Raw genomic sequence first — 18,486 nt, forward strand, 5'->3', positions numbered from 1 at the left:
TTTGTTTTCATAATGCTATTTTTTGCAATTATTAAATTTGATTGTATTAAATATGGGTTTTTTTCATTCGTTGCACCATTCCACTTTGAACCATTCTGCAATACCATCCTAAGATGAATTCGGTAAGTTGCGTGACGTCGATAGAATATGATTCATAAATGACGATTAGCGTTAAAATTTAAATATATTTATATGAGTTTATTAAATAAATTAGCTCAAACTATGTAACAGAAACGAATATACGACCGTTTTAGTTCATAATGAATAATCCTCTTCTGTGTTTCCGCACTGAAGAAAGTTCTTCACAGAACTAAAATTGATTGTGTGTGTGCTTATGTGACATTTTTTGCGCCAAGTTCTTATTGTTTAGCTGTAGCTATATACAGCACAAAAATAAAACATTCTGAGTAGAACATGAGTTAACAGTTATGTGTAAACAGTTCATAATGAAGAACCATCTTCAGTGTTGTTGGAACTTCTGTATTTCTGCACTGAAGTTCTTCTTAGAGCCAAAACTATCGTGTGTGTGCTTATGTGAAATTTTTTTTGTGCTATGTTACAATATTTTAGCTTTAGCTACATACAGCGCAAAAATAAAACATTCTGCGTTGAACTTGAACTAGCACTATAATGACACGATTATTTGCTTAATTAGGAAATATCATTTTGAAATGTTATTAGCTTAATATCATTACTTATTAAAGATATTTTATATGCTACTAATCCATATTAATAATGATATTTTTCATTTACATAATAATTTCAATTGTTTAAAACTGCTTGAATATTATTTCCTCCAATGCACTGACAGTATATTTTTTTCTTTTTAACTTTCTTGGAAAAAAAGAAAATTGTCCGTTGTTTTAACAAGAGCTCTTTAATTTTTTCGTTAAACAAAACCGAAAATCGTACAGCATAAAAAATGAAAGAAAGAAATCATATGATAAAACTTATTTAAATCTTATTTCGTTCCTTCCCCCCAATTCATTGTGATCTTTTTGTTCTCCCTTCCCACTTCATTCCTCCCCCTTTATTCCCACTTTTCCCGCCATACTTCGCACTCACCAGGAAAAGAGTACCTCGAAAACGCGCTTTTAAACGCATCTAATCGCTATCTTTTACAACCCCTCTTAAAATCTGGGGGAAATGGGGATAAAAAAAAAAGGGAAAAAGGAGTTGGTAATTTAATCATGCACCACAAGCGAACTTCTCTTTCCAAAACCTTCTTAATTAAGCACCGAGGAAAACTATTGTGCGAAGAAGGGGTTTTATCAGCCTGTGTCCAGGCATGCGTGTATGCATCCAGACATTCTAAGCACCAAATGCACAACAACTGTAAGAGGGTAGGAATTAGGGAATCCTTTTATATTGGATTAGCAACCGCATTTCCCTCTTTTACCTTTTGATCCAGTTTCTTTGAGTGTGAATAAAGAAAAAGTAATGGGGAAGATTTTTGTAAGAGTGTAATGGGGAAAAGGTGCGTTGCGTTAATAATTTCATTTGGAAAATTTCCCTATAGTTGTGTTTTTTTTCCCTTCTTAACTTTGTTCTCTAGTCTATGGGTTTGTCAGTTTGGTAACTCTATTACGATTACTTCTGGTGCTAAGGTAATAATAAGAATGATGAATCGCTATCCTCTTTTCTTGAATGAGGGAAAACTTCTTTGCTAATATTCCCAACTGAATTGTAAATGAAGGAAACTTGATAAACTCTGATGCATTACTCAATATCTAATTTCGGTGTTTAAAAAAAAATATATAGGTATTAAAGTATTGACAAGTCAATGATTTGCGTAATTTTAAGGAAAAGAAATTATTTACTGCTTTCTGATTTTGAACTTATTTAAATCCTGTTTTGTTTCTGAATAAGTGAATTAATTACACTGGCCTAAATTAAAAATTATCGATAAATAAAAAAAATGAAATTATTTCATACACAAGCATATCATAAAGACCAATTAAATTTAAAGTTAGTCACTGGACAAAAGTTTTGTAAACAGAAAATAAATATTTTTGTGTGTTTTTCCTTGTAATTTGTTTTTGAGTTTTTCCTTGTAACAAATATGCATTAATCAATGATATCTTCAAATCATAACATGAAATAAGTTTTTTATTGCTGTTATTATTTTCTTCAAACATTTCACGTTTTGCTGGTTTCGCTAAAAACCATTTCATCCAAAGACGATTTAAATTTTGAAAGTGTAATGTTAGAAAAAATGTATTTTTATAAAGAAAGGAAACGATGCAAAAGAAAAAAATAATAATTTAAAAATCAAGAATAAAAAAAATTTCTGTAATTTTTAAACTCGAAAAATGTTATTTTTAGCTATAAGTTAGTTAGTTTTCATTAATAACAACCTATTTTAAAAGTTAATTAATGCATTTTGAAACTGTAATTATTTACATTTGTAAAGAAATGTGCTTCAGATTGGATGATAAATCGTTGATGTTTTTATTTAGCTTAAACGTAAAAGTGTCAACAATTAATAAATATTTCTTTCTGTTCAAAATATTCAATATAATTTAATTTCCCAAACTGCATTCTCTGGAGAAGTATTATTCCATCATTTTAATACAATTGTTTCTCGTGATTTCCCAAAAAGGAGACTTAAACGATACTTTTTCCTACTAAATACGGGCAGTTTAAACATGATCGTCAATATCTTAAAGAGAAGGTTCTTATGAGAAGGGCTTGAAAAGGAATGAAATACACTGCTAAACACGTCAAACTTTAAAAAAAGTTAATGAAATATTAAATTTAAAATTTTTATTTGTGTTAAATGAAACTCTCAAGAAATATTTTGGTTTGAAGAAGTTGAAGAATCTACCATTAGTTGAAAATGTTGATTGATGTATTAAAAACCATAAGTTGAAGCTGTTCATTGGCGTAAATTCAATTTCCATATTTTATTCCAGAGTTATACATGCTAGCAATGATATATTAAACCTCATAAACTGCTTAAATGAAGAATCATTCAAAAAATTATTGATTTTTCTAAAATTATGGAGCTCCAAATTAAAGATTAATCTCGATTTTTTTTGTAAATATGCACTATCAAATTATAAATTTGGAAAATGGCCCGGATGGTGTGGCTGTAGGGTTAAATCTTATAAGACACCTTCGTCCACCAAGAATACAAAAATGCAAGTGTCATGGTTACATTAGCAGAGTTTTCGCCAAGGTACGTTAAGGAATCCATACATTGGCTATAAATCGATTAAATTTAATGCAGAGTCTCTTTTTCTTAGATTGAATCATTCATTCCAGCATGACAGAAACATTTCCTTAATTCAATCGTCTTTTTAATGATGAAAATTTACTATCAATCTTTGGCGATTTCGGTAACTTTGGTCCACCTCGGAATGTTGATGAATACCTTTGCCACCTTAGTGGTTCCTTTATCCATATCCTGAGTAAAGGTGCCTGCGCACTCTGCATGAAATCAGGTTTCCCTTCGATGTTTAAACCAAAAATAACTATCATTGCTGCTCTCTGTTCCTTATCTCCAAGTTAACTCTCACTTCACTCTTGAAGAAGAAGATGAAGAAGAAAAGCGCAAGAGGGCGTAAATGATCTCAAACAAAAGAGGGCCGGAGGCTAGGCCTTTCTAGTCTTCTTTTGTAAATCATTAACAAGCGGTTCTGTGCGGGGCAGATAACGCCTGCAAAATAATCGCACCCTGCTTGCCTTATTGGTAATCAAGAAGAACCCTTTTCCGCCCTACCCTCATCCCACCATTTTCGTGTTTATGGGGTTTTGTAACTGAAGTTTCAAGTGAAAGAAGGGGTTGTGGAATAGGATCGTAAAACAGGCATGCCTTTTCGTCTTTACTCAGGTGTGCTGTTGTTCCAGATCGGGTGTTTTTGATGCTCAAGAGCAATCCTCTGGGATGAGGATGAGGAGAGAGATACCGTCGTATTATTGCGGACGCTTAAAGAGGTTGGTATTTATTGCGAAAAGTTGATAACTGCGCGTCGGGCATTTTATGACTATTAATCTGCAACTCGGTGTATTTTTGCTTTTAAAATGCTGATAAAATATTGTCTATTAAATGTTAAAATATTGTCTATTAAATTCAAGAGACTCTTGTCATTCAGGTGATTAATGAGTGGATTGCTAATTTAAATTCGCACACTTTTGTTGAAGTAATGTTTTATGATTGATGGTACAGAAATTTTCGGGAATTGTCAGTGAGTGTTGTAATATTACAATAAGTTAAGGGGAAAACATATATTTCACTATTAAATTCAAAAATCAGTTTAAATCTCTTCCTTTTTTCCATCGAAGTCGGTTGAACTCATCGTAGTCGGATGAGTTACTGTGAGTGTCATCTTAGAGTTCAAGTAAAGATTCGACAAATTTACGCAGAAATGTACACCTTGAATTCGTTGCGGCGTAAAATTTCAAGAGAATCTACACTTTCAAGTAACGTTACTCAAATTTACGTACTTATGTTCTGAGCAAATTCTCTAATGAACTAAAGTTGTTTTATAGTAACTGTGTTACCGTAAATGATCGAAATCAAGAGAATATCGGCTTTCACAGGTGAATGCCAGCAATCACATAGTCGCATTGGTGAATGTCCGAAATATTTGTTATGTCAGATTTAATATTAATTTATTTGTTGATATTATTATAGTTATTTTTTTAAACTTATTTCTCATTCTATATATTATTCTTTTATTTATATCGTATTATACATTATATTCTTTTATTTTAATATCTCCTGAGTATAGATTAGGAGAAACATCAGTGTTCGGAGTTCTGGTTAAATGCATACCGGGCAGTGGCACTTGACCTTAAGAAAACATTGATCTAGGGTATACCGAGCAAATGTATACCGGTCAGTGGCACTTAACTGAACCTAGAATATATTTCGGACATGTGAAAGCGGCTATGTGATTGTTAACATTCACCGATGGAGTCAACAACCACGAATTTCGGTCATTTACAGTCACAATTGTAATACGCACAACTTAACGTTTGTGAGCATATGGGATGCTGCGAATGAGAGTTTGGGGAAGGGATATATAGGCTATAACAACGGCATTTAAACATGATTAAAATTGTGGGTCACTCCTATCATTTTTACTAACAAATAGACCTGTGAAAATATCTACATTTATGAGCAACGCATAGACTAAAAGCGCCTATGTATGTAAAAAAACAAGCAACTTAGGAGAAGAAACTATCAATTACATATAAAACAAAACATTTAGCTTAAAAAATATTAAATTTTGTATAAACGACAGGTAAACACGTTTCGAAAAAAAGTGGAGAAAAAAAATATCTTAACATATCCTAAGAATTATAAGAAGTATGTGAGAATAACTGTCAAGTGAATAGTTCGATTTTTACAAATAGTTTATTTTTCGTCTTCTTTCCCCTTTTACTATGTATGTTAAAAACAAACAACTTAAAAAAATTAAATCATCAATTGCAAATAAGACAAAACTTAAAAAAATGCAATTTTACATAAATGAGAGGTAAACACGTTTCATAAAAGAGAAAAAAATATGTTAATCTCAGGATATGTTAAACTATCCTATGTAATGTCAGAAGTATGTAAGAAAAGCATTAAAGTGAACAGTTCGAGTTTTACAAATAGTTTATTTTTTGTCTTCTTTCCCCTGTTACTGTTATTTACATTTTAATTTTCGAACCAAAACTTTTCATTCAGATTTTTTAACATTATAATTATACAGTTGCAATATTCATGAGAAAGAAAGACACTAAAAAATATTTTACTATTTGCAAAAGCATTAGTTAACTTTCACAAAATAATTTTACAATGAGTTTAAACTTGGAATAAAAGAAATTTATATCAAAACCTACTTTACCTTCACTTTTTCTTATTCCTACATTACGTTCCTATTTTCATCAACCATTTAGAGGGGGAAAAAAATCATAATTCTCATTTCTTTTTCATTTCAGAAAATAAAATCCGAAAGAAATCAGAAATTAAGAGACACGTTATATTACTAAACAACACTATAGCCACCGACTCTTTGTTCTTATTATTGCTGAATTCATAAAAAAAAGGGAAACTCATCTTGAATTTAGGAGTGGCTATGAACATTAACGCTGCACTATTGCATTACAGAAGTGTAAAAATTCATGAGCAAACAGACCTTATGGGCACCATGGGAAAAGAAACTAGAAATAAACAAGGAAATGCTTTTACTTAACTGTGAATGGGAGGAAAGAGGCAAAACTTGGAGGAATAAATATCCAATCAGCTCTAAGTCCGCAAAAGTAATGTGTCCGTTTCTAACATTAAGTTTCCTAAATTTCACTCGCATCTTTAAAAGAAAGTTTTTCTTTTTTGATGAGATTCTTTTCTTCGAATTATATTTGAAGGGTTACTAAAACTTCGCATATAATTAGAAAATACAGTTTTTACAAGTTTATCGCTAGATCAGAATCAAAACGTAAAGCAAAACATATTCTTTATTTTTTATTTTCTTATTTGTCTATTTTAACAAAAAGATAAAACGTAACGCACTGGGGTTTATTACCCATTGGGGAAACGGGTGTTATCCTAGATTTTTCCTGCCCGCACAATTTTTGAATCGATCAGTTTCATTGAGTAGATTATCACAATCACAATAAAGAGCTGTAAGAGTCCAAAAAATTAGGCTAACATAAGCATTAATAGAAAAGCAGAACAGCACCATCGAATGATAGATAAAGTATCGTCTGCCTTTTTAGCAGATAATTTTTTTTTTGAAGTTGACTGTTTTCCAGGCTGAGTTTTTTTCTTTTTCTTTTCACCAGTGAGTATTTTAAATATTTTACATTACAAGAATTTAAAATATTTTTTACGTTCTTTTTATCATTAACTTATTCATAATTTTTGTCTTGGCCGGCAATTTGAATATAAATATGAATCCTGTACAAGGAAAAGAATTTGGGTGAAACTGAAAACCAATCCAGCCCATAGGATGACAAGAGAACAATATTGTGGCGTTCATAAAAGTTTACCCAGAATGAGAAACATTCTATTAAAATGAGGATTTTGACAATGAAAACACATTTGACCATTGAATTGTGATCGCAATGATGTGACCACAGCTTTTTCTCTTTAGTAATTAATCGTCATTATATGATTGTGTTTAAATTTTTGCAAAATTTGCTTTCGGTGGAGTTTTTAAACAACACCTTTTTATTTGAAAATTACCTGAAACTTGAAAGAATAAACCACTTTGTTAAAACTTAAAGCATGTTGTTAAAACAGGAAATTTGAGAAACGTCACTTTTAACGTGATCTTTCCTTTACGTGAACAACGAAAATTGTTCTCTAACACCATAAATAGAATTTATAATCTATAAATTAATTTTGTTAATTTTAATTTTTAACCTTTAAATTTTATATTTCTTATATACACATTTCGAAATGTCAGTATTCAGACACCCATTATATCTTCAAGTCCTCAAATTTAGCATAAAGTTGTTTAAAAAAAATTAAAAAAAAGAAAGAAAGGAAAACGGATTTTAGTACTAAAGTAAGTTAAAATTGAGGTTGTATTGAGGAGTTAAAACAATACTTGGTCAAGGAGCTATGTTCTTCAGCTTAAGCAGAAAGAAAATTATCTGTTTTAAAATTTATATAGAATTTATTTGAAATCACAATAATTTTTGAAACCACAAACAGCGTTTAACTGCTTTGCTTTATGCTTTTGCCGAAGCGATATATATATATATATATATATATATATATATATATATATATATAAATAAATTTAATGATGTTTATGTTCATGCCATGTGTAATACAATTACCTTTTCTACTTAATTGGACAAAAGAAAAATTATTGTTTATTATTATTATGAAAGTGATATCTGCCATTTTTATATTTTATCAAATAATTAGAACATAATGGTTGGTTTCAAATAAAACGCTCCATTTTATGCATAGCTTTATATTTTTTAAAACAATTTATGCATAGCTTTATATTTGTGCAAAAATAAATTGAAAATTAATTACTTCAAGAATACAAATCGAACAAATTAAAACTCTCATAAAAATACAAATTAACAAATAATTTAAAAAAATATATAAATATATATTTGCGAACTTATTTTTCACTTTTTTTTAAATGAGTTTATTTTTGTGCGAACTCATAAAACCATCAATGCCATCCTTTTATTCTCAAATCCGATTTCATTCCGAATAAATTTATTTGACACATTCTTTTAACCTTAAAGATATATATCAGCAGCCATTTAATACAAATCGAGATAAAATTCGAGTGTGAAAAGCTTTAAGAATAAAATAAAACACGGAGGGGAAAAACTGTAAAAAGAGGAAAAAAATAGAATGAAATAAAACTGGAAAAAAGAATCTTAGCAATTGAAATAGAATGGAAAACGACAGAATAAAAAAAAAAAGAGAGAGAAATACATAAAAAAAAATCGAAATAAGAGAAATGGAATGACAACCCACTTGTTGCCACTCGGGGCGTATAAAAGCTGGCTTTCGTTTTGTGTAAACATTTATCTCTTTCGTTCTCTCTGAAGCTCCGCCGCGGGAAAGAAGAAAAAGAAAGGAAAACCGATTGACTGGCAAATCAGGAGTAGCGCTTGGCCCTACGTCATTAATCACGTGGCCGTTTCGAGGGGGTTGAAATGGGGAAATGTGAAGAGAGAAGGAAGAGGAAAAGAATACGAAGTGGAAATAGAAAGGTAGAAACAGAAATCAAATTGAGAGTGTCGCTTTTGTGGTTTGTTCTGTTTGAAAGAGCACTTTTCAAATCATTTAAAGTGAAGGTAACGAAACCGCTTACTTGAAATGGGATACTAATAGCTTTAACGGAAGTACCTGTTTGCTCTCTTCAACAGGTGGGTTTATTTCTATTTACTTTTCTTTTCAAATAAAATGTACCATTTGTAGAATAACGGGAAACAGAATTCATAACTGAGTTTATTTAGATTTCTTTTCTTTCCTTTCCTTTCCTTTTTTTTTAAAGCAAATCTAAAGATTTTTTTGTTTCAATGCAACTGATAAATGATTTTTCTAAATAAACTTGTTAAATTTTAATAAAATTCAATTGTGGATTTGTATGAAACGTTAATGAAAGCATATAGAGATAACTATTTTGAAATTAGCTCGTGCTATAAATATTATCAATTTGTTTTGCTTAAGTTTTAATCCGTATTTTTGGTTTCTTCAATTTAAAAATATTAACACACACCCTTTTCGGCCCCTGTTTTTGAAGAATTTTTATATGTCAGCCTCTCTAGGGTGTTGCCTTATGACATTAAAAAATGTTCCAGATTTAGCTGATTGTCGTTTTTTCTGCAAAACTCTTCCATGACATCTTAGGATTTAAATATTCTATACTGACAATTTATTCTTGCTTGAAAATTACCAACCATATATCGACTTAATTTCGTTATCTCTAAATAACTCTGAAGCGTCTAGGGTTAATCAATCAGAAGTTAAAAGCAAGGGGTATGAGCCTCACACTCCATCATCATCATTATAAAAGGTTTTCTCTATATCAGGGCTTTCCAAACTTTTTGACTCCATGATTTTTCTCAAACGGTCAGTGTCATTTTCTTGGTGCGGAAATGTCACTTCTGTAGGCGTCATGAAAAGGCAGATCGATTAATAAAATTTAGCGTATATAAAAATGATCCTAACTGATATAATTATGAGTAAAAACAAATTTACAAATTATGAATGATCAAGATATTTTAAATAAATAAACAATTATGTTTTTTGTTCAAGTTGGCATTTAATTTTATGTCATTAAAAGTAGTTAGCTTTAAAAGATGAGAAGAGATTTGTTTGTTTAAGATGCTTGTTTTTTCTAAAATGTAGAAATAAAAAATTATTCAAAGAAACATAAGTTCATGGCATAAATTACTGTTTTTGTCAACGATTTACGAGAGTGATGGTTGTTTAAATTCAAAATAGTTTTCCGCAGAATCCATGTGTTCTGAGAGTTAGGATTTTTTTTTTATTAAATTCTATCAGTAATCCATTATTCATTTAATATTTCGATATTATTTTGGTGAAACGCTAGTAAAAAATGCAAAATTTGAGAATATGCATACATTTGTTCTAATAGCAATGCAGAGATTAAATTACGAAAAAGGTAAGCGTTTAAAAAATGTGCAATATTATTTCCCATTGAGCCTTTTCATTCCAAATAGAAAAGCTAAACTAAGCATAAACAAATTTGCAAAATTGCTGAAAATTGTTAATAACAGTTTTTATTTGTTTCTATTTCAACAAAAACCTAATTTTAACTTCTTTTATTCATGCATACGAAAAAAACCAGTTTAGAACTAGATTAGATACCGCTTGAGGCTTTTCGAAATTTAACTGACAGCCTAAAAGCAACGTGAATAAAGTACAAATGTCTGTACATAAAATTGTGCTAATACATATAGTTTGCGCATGTACATAGAGTTCACACACATGAATAAAATTTGTGCTTTATTCACTCTGGTTTTTGCTTTAGTCTGCATCGCACAAAGTATACCCTATCCTTTGTTGGATAAGACCAAATCTTAAAACTATTATTTACAAAACAACAACAAAAAATTCAATCTTCACCTTAAATATTTTCAAAATATTTAATTTTTGTGTAGTTAAAATGCTAAAAACTGCTAATGAACTCTTTTCACCAAAAGAAAGTCAATAATTTAGAGTTCCATAGGCGAAAAAAATTGCAAATCGCTGGTCTAAATCTTTCTTTGATTATATTATAAAAATAGAAGAATCGTTGATTTCTGTTGAGTAACTTTCACCTATTTCCTTGCAGAATACCAAATATAGATGTATATTTTGTTTCTTGTTTTAAGTTCTCTCTCTATGTTTAGTTTAAGAAATTTCAATTATAAGATTATATAAATGTTTTTAGGTTATATAGTTTATATATGTTTTGAACCAAATTTTATCTACAAAATAAGAAAGTTATCATTTGGTTTGTTATTTGACCGGTAAATTCAAGCAATTCCAATTGAGTTGAACGTAGAGCTGTGTCAATATTCTTAAACTCGCATTTTGAGCTCAGTCGATTTTCTTAAACACGCATTTTGACCTTAATCGATTTTCTTAAACATGCATTTTGAGCATAATCGATTTTCTTAAACAAGCATTTTGAGCTTAGTCGATTTTACTAAACACACATTTTGAGCTTGTCGATTTTCTTAAACACGCATTTTGAGCTTAATCGATTTTCTTAAACAAGCATTTAGAGCTTAATCTATTTTCCTAAACAAGCATTTTGAGCTTAATCGATTTTACTAAACACATTTTGAGCTGTATCAATTTTCTTAAACACGCATTTTGAGCTGCATTTTTCTTGAACATGCATTTTGGGCTGCAGAATTTTTCTTAAACAAGCATTTTGATTTGCATCAATTTTTTTAAGCACGCATTTTGAGCTTTGTTGATTTTCTTAAAAACGTGTTTTGAGCTGCATCATTTTTCATAAGAACGCATTCTGCTTCTGCATCAATTTTTTAAAACACTTCTCTTGAGCTGCTTCCATTTTCTTAAACGTGCATTTTGAGTTTTATCCAGAATAAAAAAGCTCGCCAACGAAATACTGAAACTAAATACTAAGGGTGCTAAATGACTATAAGCTCCAATTTACTTGAAATGATCATAACTAATTTATATACTGACCGTGATTCAGCGATTATTTTAAATCGGAAGAGGCAGAACGGAACTAAATGTGATGAATGAGTTATGTGGAGTGACAGCTCTTTGTTTCCATCCATTGATGGCCTTATTCATGGATTCGGTCACGCGAGCCACGCTTTGATGGGTGCTCTCACTATTGGAAGACACACAATAATGGGCACAAGTTAAATTCGAACTACTCTTTATCTCTCTCTTCATATGTAGTATTATTCCACCAAATGTTAAGAAAGATAAAATGACAATAAATAAGGATAGTTTAATAATAGCATATTACTTTCTTTATTGTGTTGTAACTACTGTATTACGATGTTATTGAATGAGATTGTGAATAAAATCATAATTTATTTTTAGCTGAACTGAAAATGGAAGTTCTTCGAGAAAGGGAATTGAGAGAAACCCTTGAGAAACAACTCTTAGATGAACAGAGAACAAGAAGTAAGTTATATTTTAATGAATACGAAACCTTTATTCGTTTACATATTCGGCTTTTTTTAATTTTACAATACCTAATATTCAGCAACAAAAAAATATTGAAACTACTTTTGAAAATATGTTTGATTTCAAAAAATTATTATTATTATTTTTACGATAACAGTTTTTTTAATTATCTTTTATATTATTTAAAAGAAGAAAACAATATAAACAATAAAAAAAAAACAATATAAAAAAGGTGAAAATATTTTTCTTCGTAAATTTGAATTTTTAGTATGTAATCAGTATTGTAATTTTGTTTGTTTAGTACTGTTAAAAATATAGTTACACAACACAATACGGTCTATGCATTGAATTTTAATGTCAACATAAATAAAACTCACCCGGTTTGTGTAAAATACAGCTGAATCCAAATTACTTTCTTAATTTACGAAAATTTAATTTTTTTTTAACAAGTAAACAAAATTATACATTAACAAATAACTTTACACTAATATGGACGATTCACATAACAAAGATGTAATACAAATAATAGATTCAAAGGACTTGATCTTAGAATTGGATCTGTACTTCTCTTTGAAGTACTTGCGTCTTTCTATCTCCGTTCCAAGCCGTCTTTTTACACATTTTTTGTCATGCTCCCAGGAGATGTCTAAAGGATTAGTCTTGTTTCTCACAACAAGTATTAACTTTTAGCTTTCAGGGACTGGCACCACATATATATATTTCCAAATTTGACAGACCCAGTATGAAATATTTTTAATTGAACTTTCTTAAAAGTAAAAATCTTCGATTCATCTCCCCCCCCCCATCTTAATAGACTACATATTTGAATCTGTCTTACTATTCAGCTAATTTTAATGACTTTTAGTTGCATCTTTTTGCTACGTAAGCTAAATTTTATTTGCTAATAGATGAGCTTTGGCGAAAGATGTGCTTAGTGTCATTTTAATGAATTAAAAAATTTCAGCTCTAGTAAATGTAACAGCAGGAAGCATTTTTCAAAACATATTTTTTACCATTAAAGGCTATCTTAATAACGAATGAAATTTGTTTTATACATACAATCAATGGTGACAGATTTTCAAACCCAAAATTTTAAGCAATTTCGAAATGCCACTGGACACCTTCTTTTTACACTAAGTTAATTTCCTTGTAAATACAAGTTATAATTTGCTTAATAATACTTGTTTTAAATTACTTGTTAATGCAAACTATAATTTACTTATTGATTCATACAAGTATGATTTAATTGTTAACATTATAAACAGTTTGCATAATAACTCAAGTTATTACTTACTCTTTAATGCAAGTTATAATTCATTTACTAACCTAAGCTATAATTAATTGTTAATATAAGTTATAATTTACTTTTACTTGTTAACACAAATTATAATTTACTTGTTAATACAAGTACTGATTTACTTGTTAACACAAAATTTGCGTGTTAGATTTAAGTTTACACTTATAATTTAATTATAATAACTAAGTTTACATTTTTAGTCCACCTGCTTATTAAAACTACTAAACTTCCAGAAATAAATTTATTAGCGTTTTATAATTATCAATATAATATGCATTGCTTAAATTATGCGCTTATCATATACTGTTGGTGAACGTGGCTGTCTTAGTTACAATTTTTCTACATTGTTAAAAATCTATCAATTGTTAACAATTATAAATTTTAAAAAATCGAACTTTTTTGTAAAAAAATTATGTTTTTTTTTTAATTATTTAAAACAATTTCTATCTTAACTTTCAACATTATACTATGCGATTGTAAAATTTTTCGTTTAAAAGTTTTCTTTGTCAATTATGCATCACGCACTTTGTCTGATAAAAATATGAGCCAATTGAAATTTCGAAGAAAACAAAATTAATTAATCATTGGTACTTCATAAAAATATCTTATATAACGAATTGATTTTATTATCCCCCAACAATGAGACTTCATCTAAGAAAAGAAATGAATAATTTCAAGATATAGTATATATTTAAAAAAAAATCTCTCTCACGGGGAAAGAAATAAATTAAAAATGGAATATTTCCTAATGATCCAAAGAATCATAAATTTCTAAAGTTAATTTAACCGAAGATATATATTTCCATTTAAAATGGGATGATTTATTTATACTTATTTCCTTTTGTTTCTCGCATTGGAAAAAATAATGTGGAAGCGGAAAAAATACCTTTATTATTAATGGTCCTTCGATTAATTCGTTTTCGTTTCGACAATTTCGCAATGGCTAAACAATCTTTTCTCTTTCCCTCATTGCTTATATATCATATGCCGATTCTAAAAACCATTCTTTTTTATGTATCCTTGCGCGGAGTTCTTCATTAGTTTCCGTTCCGTTTTACCCCTGCTGCTATGTATTGTCATCGTTTTTCGCGGAATAAATGAAACCCTTTTCAGAACTTATGGATTGGAGATAAATAAATGAAAAGCAACTGACGTATATGGGACCACCTCCTGTGCTGCTGCTTCCATCTAAACAGTATTGTGAGATTTATATTTCCAAAGGATGCAATGCGTTTTGATTTTTTTATTTCTTTCAACTTTTAAAAAAAATATATATATCGTCATTATTTGTTGCCCGAGATCTATTCTTTTTGTTTTCTTTTCCCATTTCTTTTCGGAGTTATTAGCTATTCACCTGTAACATCGTTTGTAATCGAAAAGATTCAGTTCAAAAAGAAATAAACGAGGAAAAAAAATATTTATATCGTTATCTTTTATTACGATTTTTCTCATTTTGATTGCTTTTAAAAGCGATTTTTATCATCAGTCACGACATATGTCGGCGACATCTGCTTTTAAAAAAAATGAAATGTATTTTAAAAAATGTTATTATTGGTTGAGGAAATGAAATATAATGAAAAAGAATATTCGTTTTTTGATTAGTTGTTTAAGAAGTTTTGTTATCTAACTAAGCATCAAGCCTCGAAATATAACTATTTAAACTTCGCGATACAAAAGTATGTTTATTTACAAAATAAGTTCTTGTATTGTGAAGAACTGTATTTTTATAAATTACTATGTCATATCAACAGTAAAGTACCTATTATTTATTATTTTATGTGTATTTTCATTTTTATAAAATATAATAAACATGGAAAAAAAACCTTCTTTAAACGTTGCAAGATTAGTTTACTTCAAAGTTTATAGGTTATGTTGATACTATTTAATGCATACGAACAAATTTACAATATATAGATTAATTGATATTATTGTTTTCTCAAGGGCGAGACAGTTTATTTTAGTTAGACATCTTACGGTTGAAGTTTGTTCCTTTATAATTCCTTTTTAAATGAAGAGTGTCACAATTCTTATATTTGCTGATACGTCAAATAGTTTTTAATTATGCATAATTATATAATTTTATGTAAATAAATGTGCTATATTTATACATAATTATAATTTTTTAATTCCATATAAATCTTAAATAACGCGATAGCTTTAATAATTTAGTAAAAACATTTATTTCAGTTAATGTTTTATTTCCCAAAATCAATGGGAAGAAATTTAATTTCAATTTTTCGTAAAGTTACAATTTATTAGTTATTAAAAAATTATGCTTACTTATAAGCGTATGATTATTGTTCTATTTTTAACGATATAGAAAAGGGTGATTTGATTTAATAATTAGATGTGATTTAAATAGGATAGAATAAATAATTTATTCTTACGATAGATACACTTATTAGGAAATTGCGAATAATTAAATGACTACTATTAAATTTTACTACCTGCTTCTAAATTCTGTGTCTGCTGTTGCTTACTATACTACAAATTAACTAAAACATAACCGCCATCTATCGGTATAAAACATAATTACTAACTGATTGATACACCACGTAAAAAATGATTTAGTACCAATTTTTTCAGCATTAGTTACAAACTGATACTGATACATCTGAGGATAAGTTAATAAAGCCTGATATTTTTTATCTCAAATACATTAACCTGAATTAAGGTCTTAGGTAAGAGAGGGAATAAAAAATTATAAAACAAAAGTACAATTTTTTAGTAGAATCTTTTATACTTATAAAATGAAGATTTGATATGAGTGGAATCGATATTGGATTGTTTTCCAAATAAATAACGATAAAATTGGTTACCAGATTTAATGTTTAAAAATGATACCGTTTCCGAAAATTAAATAAAATTATAAAGTTCATATTCTCTCCGTCCCCCTCCCCCAATTTTAAAATGTTATTTTAAATTTTTAAAATGTTTCTAAACTTTATATTTTAGAAATAAACTAATACAAAATGTACTCTTAAATTCCATAATGCATTAAATTTCCATTCCACGTAGACAAGTCTGTGCTATGATGTGTATTTTTATGTCAGTTAATCCCATCTGCTGCAATGTTTCTTTTTTCTGTATTTCTTTAGTTTCTTTTTAAGTTGTCACGAAGTGTGGTGGAGATTTTTGTTAATAATCAATAATTGATAAAAGCAATTTATTTCCCGAGTTTGAATACGAATTAGAAACAATTGATTCGAATTGAATTATCATCTTAAGAGAAAATGTTAAAATGAATGCTTCCTTTCATTTCGTATTCACCTGTCAATGATTTATCTTTTTCTGAAATTATCAATTAAAAAAAAAAAGAATAAAGGAAACTTCATCAGTTAAAGTTTCACCTGCCTTTTCACTGAATAGGTGTGACATCTATTTCAATCAAATGCTGTTTTATCTTACTTTATTTCCTTTACCATTTCAAACCTGATTCCTCTTCTCTGGCGTAATGCCCATGAACTCTACTATTTTATTTATTATTTTTTATAATAATTTTCCTTTTTTTCACTCTGTCAGATCAGGCACATCAATCACTTGACCACCGGCGACTTCTCTACCAAATTCGGAACCAAGTCAGATATTTGCCGATCGCTTAAAGCTCCATCTGTCTTTCAGACTTTGGCAGATGAAAAAATAAAAAGAATATTTCGATGAAGGGGGGAGGGGGAGGAAATAGCACTCCAGGGAATGAGTTCTTTGGTATTCTCGTTCTTTCTCTGCTTTTGATCATCATCCCACAATCGGTTTTTTCCCATCTAGTTCCCTTATCTTTTCAGCTACTTTTCTTCTCTGGAATGTTCTAGAATAAAGTCATCTTTACTTCACTCTCAATCATATGCCTGCATCTTTATCTATTTCTGCTTTGTGTATGCAGATGTATGGTATTTTTGCGGTACACAATATGAAATTAAAACTGAAAAAAAAAATGCTGATAGTCGTGACAGCTTATTATTGTCAATTGATTGCGTTTATTTCATCTATAATTCATTACATTATATGGGAAAAAAGCAAAAAAAAACATGTATATGTCACTTTGAAAGACCAAAATTGGTGATCGTTGACTTTCATTCGTGAATATCAACAATCACATAGTCGCTTTGGTAAATTCCCAAATTACATACTAGATCTGATTGATTTATTCATCGATATTTAAATATTTATTCAATATTTTAAAGTCCAATTAGGATAGATTAAGAAAAATATCAAGTGTTGGGAATACTGGGCAAGGGTGGTGATAATAATCAGTATTCTCTACCCTCACTTTTTTTTTAGATTACAAATCTTTGTTCGGTATACACTTGTCCGGTATTCTCTACTCTGATGACTTTTTAAAATTAAGTACTATTTCCCGGTATTCCCTAAATTGATGTTTTTCTTAAGGTTAAGAATCTCTAACCGGTATTGCCAACGCCAATATTTTTCTAATCTATCCTAATTGGATATTAAACTATCGAATAAAGGTAAGTGGATAAATTAATATCAAATCGGATATAACAAATATTTTGGATATATACCTAAGGGATAATTTGATTGTTGATATTCACCGGTGAAAGTCGACATTCTTCAGAATTCGATCTTTCCGATGACTAATCATTCAAAGTTATGAATATGTTACCGTGAATGACCGAAATCGAAAGAATGTCGACTTTCACAGTTGAATGTCACCAATCGCTTTGGTGAATGTCCGAAATATTTGTTATATCCGATTCGATATTAATTTATTTGTTGAAATAATTATATATATTCGATATTTTAATATCTGACGAGGATATATTAGGAGAAACATCAGTGTTCGAAGTACCGGATAAATACATACTGGTCAGTGGCACTTGACCTTAAAACATTGATGTAGGACATACTGGGAAGTAGCACATAAATCGACCTAGTATATTTTTCGGACATTTACCAAAGCTACTACATGTGATTCTCAACATTCACCGGTGGAAGCCAACAACCACCAATTTCGGTCATTCAAAGTAACAAGTATATAAGGTAAGGTTGGAAAACAAGTTCTAATGCAGAGGAAATCCAAATCAGAGGCGATCAGATATTATAAAAGCATTTTAATAATAATAACACACAA

General features: G+C 29.3%; 1 protein-coding gene across 6 annotated transcripts in view; it reads left to right on the plus strand.

The window, feature by feature from the left end:
* LOC107452541 (dachshund homolog 1-like) overlaps positions 1-18,486 on the plus strand; it is a 196,893-nt gene that overhangs the window by 139,864 nt on the left and 38,543 nt on the right. For all 6 annotated transcript variants that reach the window (XM_043042701.3, XM_043042704.3, XM_043042705.3 and 3 more), the window contains 1 exon segment: positions 12,014-12,097. In XM_043042701.3, coding sequence (XP_042898635.1) covers positions 12,014-12,097 — 84 coding nt within the window.

This window comes from Parasteatoda tepidariorum, chromosome 1, assembly GCF_982258835.1.
Source record: "Parasteatoda tepidariorum strain Cologne lab strain chromosome 1, Ptep-v5.0, whole genome shotgun sequence".
In the NCBI taxonomy this organism is placed as follows: domain Eukaryota; kingdom Metazoa; phylum Arthropoda; class Arachnida; order Araneae; family Theridiidae; genus Parasteatoda; species Parasteatoda tepidariorum.